We start from the raw sequence: 8282 nt of genomic DNA, 5'->3' as shown, positions 1-8282 counted from the left end.
CCTGATGGAGGCCACTCCAGCAACGTGAGGAAGGCATTCCCCAAAATGTGTCATTGCCTCTAAGCAGCCCAGAGAGACCACAAATATAGAACATGGTCAAAATAGTCCTGCAAGTGACTTTTTTCTGCTTCCCTGTCCAGTGGTCTGAAACCTCCGCAGTTCACTGACAGAGGCTGCCACTGCAGCTGTAGCCAGGGCAGTACCCAGGGCTTACGCACCGTTGGTCTGAGCCCCGGGAGCTGCCTGGGGGAAAGCAGAGGTGCCATGTTTGTGCTTAGGCCTCCAGCTGATCGCCCTTGGCTTTTCCCTGCAGGAATACCATCTGCACCCGCCAGCGTGCGTGTCCTCAACCGAACAGCCCACGGTATCGTGATATCCTGGGTGCCAGGCTTTGATGCATTTTCCGCCTTGAACAGCTGCAGTGTCCAGGTAAACACCCATACTCCCCCTGTTCCCCTGCAACCTCCCCTCACTCACATGCTCCAAGGCAGGTGGAAATCAGTGTTGCCTGATGTGAACCATGTGGATTCGACCAGACTGTTGGATTGGGCAAACTGAGTTGGACTTTCCCAGCGGCTTTGAAAAGGGAAGCTGGCATGCTGTCCCCCCCGCCCCCTGCGGTCCGGGTAGCTGGGCAATTTGTTGCTGGTGTGATGTTGAGGAGACCAGGTTGAGCAGTGAGCAGAGACCCCAGGTTCTGGGACCTGGGTCAGCCAGAGCACCACCAAGGTGGCCAGGAGTCTTGAAAGGCCAGAACGCTTCCCAGCCAAGCAGCTTTCCCGCAGGGGCTTGGAGGTGGAGGTTTCTCTTGACTCTCCGCTCCTTGCAAGTAGTGGGAAGGAGCCAAGGGGTTGCCTGTCTCCTGGACAAGTCAGGGAATGCCATCTCCATGGGCATAGCCCTGCACTTAGTTTCCACTTGCTCTATCTGTTTGACGTTGGCTGGGCTTCACAGGCCAAGCCCACTGCTTGCTCTCTTGTGGACATGTTTTTTATACCAGCTGATTTATACTCCCAGCTGAGATAATGCATGGAGAGAGTCAATGCTTGAAGCCAGGTAAAAGTGAAAGGAGTTACAGGGAGGAAAGGTACCCGAGCTAATATTAGTATCGCATCCACTGCCGCCTTCCAGCTGGAGCTTGGGAAGTGGGGTTGAGAGCCAAGGAATTTCCTATGACTTAACATTCGTGATCTGTCATTAGGAAATAGCCTTTCAAATTGGAAAACAAGACAGGATTTCTGGCAAAAACACAGCTGTGACTAAGCCTTTTTGCTCCTGTCCCCTTTGATAATCCCCTCGCTTGGGAGGCACGTCCGACTGACCAAGTGACTCATTTCTGAGCACACTGGTGCTTCAGAGGGATGCTGTTGCTGTCACACCTGCCAAGTTCAAACCGGTTAAGCCTGCAGAAAGCCTGATTTTTTTACAAAACGCATTAATCTGATGGACTCTTTCCAAAAGACAAGGTGAGGATCAAGCTCAGGAGAACAGTCAGTCCCAGCGGCACTTTCAGGAGCGGTGTGTGTGTTCATCTGATCACTGCTCACCTCCCTCAAAGCATCTAGTGACAGCTCGGGGATCTTCTCAGCTTTATGAGGCTGAAGGCTGTTCATTTTGACTGGAAAATACTGCTGGTGTGGATGCTGAGACTGCCCTGAGCATCCTGGGCTACCCAGGGCAGGTATTCTTGTTGCTTAAGCAGAAGGGCAGGTTTCCTGCCACCCCAAAACCACGCATGCAGGCTTTTGAGAGGACTGTATGACTTTCTGCTGGTGGTTCATGCTGAGACATGTCCCGTGGGTTGTCTTCCGAGTTAACTGTCTCGCTTGCACAGGCATCCCTCTTCTTGCTCTTCCCTCTTCCCTCCCGCTGTCCAGGCCCAGGCCACTCTCATGGTGTTTCCCACAAAATGAGATGCTTTCTGGAAGGGCTGCGTGGGCAGCTACACGGGTGGTTGACAGCCAGCCCTTTGGGGAGAGAGGAATTTCGCTTTGTGTAAAAAAGCACACCTTGGTTTTAGTACGTTGAATTCATCCATGCTGCTAAATGTAGTGATGGAGCCTGATGAGGTCTGTGATTAGTCCTGCAACACCTGAAGTCCTGCGGTCTAATGATGTGTTGCACGAAAAAGGACTTTGGGACTCAATGCCTGGTAATGTTATCGGGTGCTCCTTTTGCTCCACGCCACACGAATGAGCAAATCATCCCTTCCTCCTTTCTGCGGTGATGGTGATTTCGCACACACCTGCCATGTCCCCACTGCAACTCTTTCTTCTCCCCCTGTGTCGGAGCCCTCGCCCTGGGCCCCGCGAATGGCCTGCCATCAGCTTTCTGCCCAGCAGAGAAGAGCCAGCGTGCAGGAACGAGGCCCTGCTGGTGTTTGGAGGGGAGGCAGGGCTCTGGATCCTGTTTACAGATGTAAAATTCCTGCCGTACATCTCACCCTGCAGGTTGATGCTGACTAATCCCTGTTTGTGTACTGATTTTTCAATTAAGGTCAAGGAAGCCGTTCCACGAAGCAACGTCTCACTTCTGCTTTTCAACACCTCGGTGCCTCCCCATGTGTATCACATCCAGCAGCTGGGGCCCATGGCGGACTACAATATCCGCGTTTCCTGCGGGAATGAAGTTGGCTGGTCGGCATTTAGTCCCTGGATAACCGCCAGCACCACCGAGGGAGGTAGGAAATGAGTAGTGAAGACTGAGGAAGGGTTTCCCGGCCTCGGTTGCGCAGCTGCGCTTTGTGCGGGACTCTCTGGATGAGATGCTGGTCCAGAGTCATGGGTGCTTATGGGGTGGGACATCTCAACTCTGCTTGGACCAGATGATCCCTGAGGTCCCTTCCAACCTGGTATTCTATGATTCTATGACTCTGTTGATTGGGGAAAAGAAGTTTACCCACGGGTAGTCGCCTGCTAGAGATATTAAAGGCTGTAGGAAATACTGTGTGCTTTCTGGCTGAGCTACAGCTCGTTTTCCATCAGCCTACGATGGCCCTGCACCCATCCACCTGGATCCCCTCACCTTCTTTCTCTTTGATCCCTGCAGCTCCAACCACCCCGCCACTGAATGTCACGGTGTCATTCAATGAATCCAGCTCTTCCCTGGAGATCCGATGGGTGAAGCCGCCCCTGGGGAGGATCCATGGGGAACTGCAGGGCTATCACATCTGGTACAGGTGGCAGAACTCCAAGGGGCTGGTAAGTCACTGGAGAAATGGGGAAGAATGGCTAAAGCCTGGAAAAAATCCCGGCTGGCATCAAGCAGGGATGTCCAGTTTGGTCTCGATGCTTCCATATATTCTTTCTGAGCTTACTTGTCTGCTGCCTTGTGCTTTCATCTGGGCTTTTTTAATACAAGCGGTCTCTCTCTCACGTGTTTATGTATATCATGGTAATGCTCTAAGTCAGTAATAATGGGAAGAAGCAGTTCTGCTTGAAGGAAATGAAAGGTTTGCTACCACGGCTCCTATTCTCTAAAACAGCTGGTCTTCCCGGTGCTGACAATCTTTGGAATGGCCTTTGGAATGGCAGTCAAGGTTTGGCAGCATCTCTTGGCACGTTCAGCAACGGAGTCAGTCATAAGGTGTTTGGGAGAATTTGTTCCCTGGGTTTTGAGTTGTTTCTTACTTCTTCCATGCATTAACTCATCTGCAAACCCATGGCACAGGGTTTCATAGGCTCAAGGAACATTTTGGGGCCAGAGACTTGTTCATGAGCATATGAAGTCATCTGGCACAACCTTGCTTGCCTTTTCCAGGATTCGGGCAGTAGCCTTCAGGAATTTGCTAGGTTGAGGTTGGCCTGACCTCTCGGGCAGTCCTGGCTCGTCTCAGCTACTGGGCAAAAGAACATCCCTGTCCAGGCTCTGCCAGTGCCCAGGGAGCCTCTGGATAATTGCGCAGATGTATCCAGCGTCGCCTCTGCGCTGTGGTTTGGTCCTTCCTCTCTCCCAGGCTGAAAGCACAGAGGCACTGAGGGCCTGAACCCGGTATGGAAGAAGTGACTCACACCCTATTTTTTGTAGGATGCTGCATTTTCTGTTCTCCTTTTGCGCCTCTGAAAAAGGGCACGTATAGATCCAGACTGAATGAAGTCAGGGAAACAATATTATGGTCTTGTGACTAGCATGGAAAAAAAAAAAAATGCTGACATACTTGTCGTCTCACAAGCAGAAAGCAAAAAACAGGACTTGCCCTTTAAGCCCTGGGAGGCTGTTGTTGTTGTTGTGTTTTATAAATTTCCCCGGTCAAATGCTGAGGGGGTGAAATTTCTGCTTGGATTCCTGGTCAACAACCGTTCTCATTAGCGCTGGCTTTTGGGAGGCTCAAAAACCCTTCTAGTGGGGCCTGAGTTCAGGAGGGGGGTGGCCGTGCAAGGGACCTCGGCTCCTTGCAGGCTGAAGCAAGCCCTTGTGTTTGCTGCTGATGTGTTTCATCAGCCTCCCGGTTGTACAGAAGGCAAAAAGCCTGTCGGAGCCAGCCGAAGGCAGGGGCCAGCATGTCTTTTTGTTAGGGCTGTCGTGAATTAAGAGGCACGGGAACGGCTTTGAGCCGGTGCTGTAACCTTCCTGCAGAGCACCGTGGGCTGGAGCGGTGCCCGCTTCTCCCAGGCCCCCCCAAGGGTCTCCCAAGCCAATGGACAGACAGACTGAAGCACAAGAGCAATGGGCTTGCTGTCGACTGGAACTCTGATTTCTCAGAAAGTCTCTGAGTTTTGGCCCTGGACAAGCTAAATATGAAAAGCCCCAAAATAACCATCGATTTAACAACCCCAGCTCGATAAAGGCAGGGGGGTCCTATATTTCTGTGTCAGCAGGGCCACCTGCAGGCCTCTTCTTCTCCACAACCCACTTAAAAACTTTTAAAAACTTCAAAAAAGTTGTTTTGGTTTATTCTTAAACCAGCAGTTCTTGTTTGAGCCAAGGCTGCCGGAGCTGGGACGTGAAGAAATTCCTCAACTACCGCAACACTCATAAAAAACCCATTAACTTTGGCAGTCCTGTCCGGCCGGAACGGCCGTCTGCGTTGCCAATGTGCTCATGCTCTCCACAGTCTGTTTGCTATCAGCTGGGCTCTGTCCTCAGGTGACACAGCAGAGCCCTCTGCGACACGAAAGGAGCCCGGCACGTTTTTAGGCTGGCGGTAGGAAAGGGATCTCGTGTGCATTTCTGCCGAAGGACGCCGTGAAGGCGAATGGGAGGAAGGCAGGAGCAGAGGTAGCAGTGGGTGTCAGCTCACGCCGCTGCCCGGTGGCACAGACACGCTCCTGGGCCTGGGGCGTTTCACATCCATTTCTGTGGCTTTTTTATGACTGCGAACAGAAGCCGGTTCCTTCTGAGCAGCTCCCAATTTCCTCCTCCCTGCGCACCGATCCCCCTTGGCTGCTGCTTTTGCTCAGCCGCATGATGTTCAGCCAGCATAAGGAGCTGGGCTCTGCCGGCCGCAGCAGCCTGCCAGATGTTTTGGACACCACCGGGCAGCTGTTTTGCAGCTGGGGGTCAGCGGAGAGCAGCAGCAGCACTTTTGCAGCTGAAGAAGACCAGGATAAAAGGAAATTTGGGGGGAAAGACTCCCTTGTGTTTTTACCGAGGAAAAAGGTCTGTGCCATGGGGCATGCTGACTCCTGCCATGTTACCAGGCAAGGAAACACGCCCTTAAAGCTGGAAATATTATTAGCTTGACACAAAACCACAGTCAGAAAATATCTGCCCTAAGATCTACTTTCTGTGGCAGGGCACTCGTACCATCAAACCAGGAGCGCTGTGGCTGAAAGCGGTCAGAGATGCTCTGCAAACAAGCGGCGGTGGCGAGCGCCGAGGCTCTGCAGGTGCCCAGGCTTGCGGGGCTGCCCGGCACAAGCCACGGGCATCCCTGGCCAGCAATGAAGCGGGGTGCGAGCCTCCACTGGCCAAGCTGGTCGCAGTGAAGGCTGAGGATCAAAATCCCTGTTACTGTGCCTTTCCCCCTTCCTTGTGAGATCTCTTTCCGGTCTCTCTTCTGGCTCAGGCTGCTGGTCCTGCTGCTGTTGACAAGCCAAGAGCGACAGCGGCATGAGGTTTGACCAGGAAACGCGGCTCAGCCCCTTTCCCGATCCCATCCGGCTCTTGCAGGCAGGGCCATTATTCTCCATAAATAGCTTGGTGCTGCATTTCCTCTGGGCTTGTGGAAGCAAAGCAATGCAGAAGTTTGACAAGGGAACACTTCTCAATAAATCTCCAGGTTTCCCCCCTGCTGTAGGGTAGGGCTGCCATCTCCCCCAACCCAGGCTTTTCTTCCCTTCCTCTCTCCAGCAGAACGTCTCCACTGAAGCCCGGCAGAACGCCAGCGTGGCCATCCTGCCCGTGGTGGCCACCAACGCCACTTGTTCCATCCGTGTGGCTGCCGTCACCAAGGGGGGAGTGGGACCTTTCAGCAGCCCGGTGGAGGTCTTCATCCCTGGCAGCGGTAAGGAGGTGCCTGTCCCTGCCTGCGTGGCCTGGGTGCAGGGGAGGATGATGGGGAAGCAAGGCAGGGCATGTTTTCCTTGCCCGGCCATGGCCATTTGGCATCCCTCCATCCTGCTTCAAATGCTTTTCCCGTGGGCCAGGCTGTCGGCCAAGAATCTGGGATCTTCAGTGTGCTTCGGTAGCCAGGAGAGACTTGCTCTCCATGTGCAGTCTTAGTCCTCGGGCCCTCTTCTCCGGTGTAACCCTTTGGGCTTTGCTGGGTTTGGTTTCAGCCCCTGGGAAACCCTCTCCCAAGCCCTGGGTGCTGCAGGCTGACTCCTTCACTGGCTCCATTAATGGGATATTTTCTTAGGATTAATAACCTCAGCCCCCTCTTCGACTCCAGCCTCCGGGAACACGGACTCCTTTATCGTAGCTCTGGGCTTTATCTGCGGGACGATTGCTGTCGGGCTTATCCTCTGCTTGTCCGTGATCATCCAGAAGAGATGCGTGGAAACAAAATATGGGTAAGCAGAGGGAAAAGAGCTTGCAGAGGTGCCCTGAGCTGGGCGGGTTGCAGGTGTGAGGGGCACAGGCAGGCCAGCAGCTCACGCCAGATGCGGGGAGACGACTTCTGCCTCCAGCAGTGATGTCATCCCCACCAACGGCGCGGGTTTTTATGTCCGTGGTGAGGGACTGGGTGTATTTTTACTGCAGCGACGGTACTTCCCCTCCCTTTCTTAGCCCAGCAGTTCACCTTTCACTCATTATTCCTATTTTTAAAGGGAAGTAAACTTGTGCAGCATGGTATGGGTGGGTGGCCTTGGCATTTTGACATGCAGGTGGGAGAGCAGAGATTTATAATGTATCCCATGGCCTAGAGAAACCCCTCCTGCCTCGTCACACGCCAGACATGTCGCGGTCCCAACAGCTCAGCATGGCAGCAGCCCTGCCAGGCAGAGAGGCTGCCACGGGGCTGTGTAAGTGGGCTGTATTCTGCTGCAAGAAGCCAACGCCACTCACTCGCCCTTCTGGCTTCCTAAGTGGCATTTAGTTGCCCTGTGCTCCTGGGTTTGTTGTGGTGCTAGCAGCTTTTCTTACGAGCACTGTCACTTGGGTGTCCGCTGCCAAACTGGAAATGTGCTGTAATTAGCTCCTTTGGAAGAGCATCATTTCAGTAAGGGAGCTTAGTGAGCTGGTGAAGGAATCCCACCCGCTCTCATCTCCCACGGCATCACCCCCATCCCAGTTTGGTGCTATCTAAGGGTCCCTTTCCTAACTGGTGTAGCACCGTTGCTCTTCCCTTCCGATGCCAGCTCCCAGGCACCTCTTGAGCATCCGCTGTGGTTTTGTTTCCCAGAGCTGGACCCCCACACAGCCCCGTACCGGAGGGGTTGCCCAGCATCTCCCAGCACCGTGCCCACCACCACTGTTTTGGGGCTGTGGTGTGAAGCTCCCTTTAGATTCTTTTTGGCTAATGGATGGGGGTTGCACATGCTGTCAGGGAGCATTGACAGGCTGGAGCTGTGCATTGAGCAAAGGAAGAGATCACTTTAGGAGGTGGTAGATCTGGGCACCGTATTCCTACCGGTACAGACTGCTCTCCGAGTAGGAAATGAGTATCTCATTTCCTCCCCAAAAAACCTCTGTGACTCACTCCTTGACAGGTCAGCCTTGTTTATCAAGAGGCTGTTTTGCTCAGACGTTGTAAGCAATGGCACTGTTCCAGCACGAGGGAAATGAAAAAGATTAGCACGAATGTGCATATTTCCTCCTTTACTATCGATACCCCTGCTGGCGCTGTGGTCACCCACCCCTGCGGCGGTGGTTCCCTCGTCAGAGAAGAAGCAACCGCA

General features: G+C 53.4%; 1 protein-coding gene across 1 annotated transcript in view; it reads left to right on the top strand.

The window, feature by feature from the left end:
• Positions 1 to 8282, top strand: part of LOC104133572 (tyrosine-protein kinase Mer) — a 17589-nt gene that overhangs the window by 3067 nt on the left and 6240 nt on the right. The window contains 6 exon segments of the mRNA XM_035902383.1: positions 314 to 429; positions 2497 to 2680; positions 3049 to 3200; positions 6292 to 6445; positions 6800 to 6981; positions 8267 to 8282. The exon segment at positions 8267 to 8282 is cut by the window's right edge and continues 51 nt beyond it. Of these exon segments, the coding sequence (XP_035758276.1) occupies positions 314 to 429; positions 2497 to 2680; positions 3049 to 3200; positions 6292 to 6445; positions 6800 to 6981; positions 8267 to 8282 (804 nt within the window).

This window comes from Egretta garzetta, unplaced genomic scaffold (genome assembly GCF_000687185.1).
Source record: "Egretta garzetta isolate BGI_Z169 unplaced genomic scaffold, ASM68718v1 scaffold819, whole genome shotgun sequence".
Lineage (NCBI taxonomy): Eukaryota > Metazoa > Chordata > Aves > Pelecaniformes > Ardeidae > Egretta > Egretta garzetta.
Note: the sequence above shows the minus strand (reverse complement) of the source record. Positions and strands in the feature narration are given on the sequence as shown.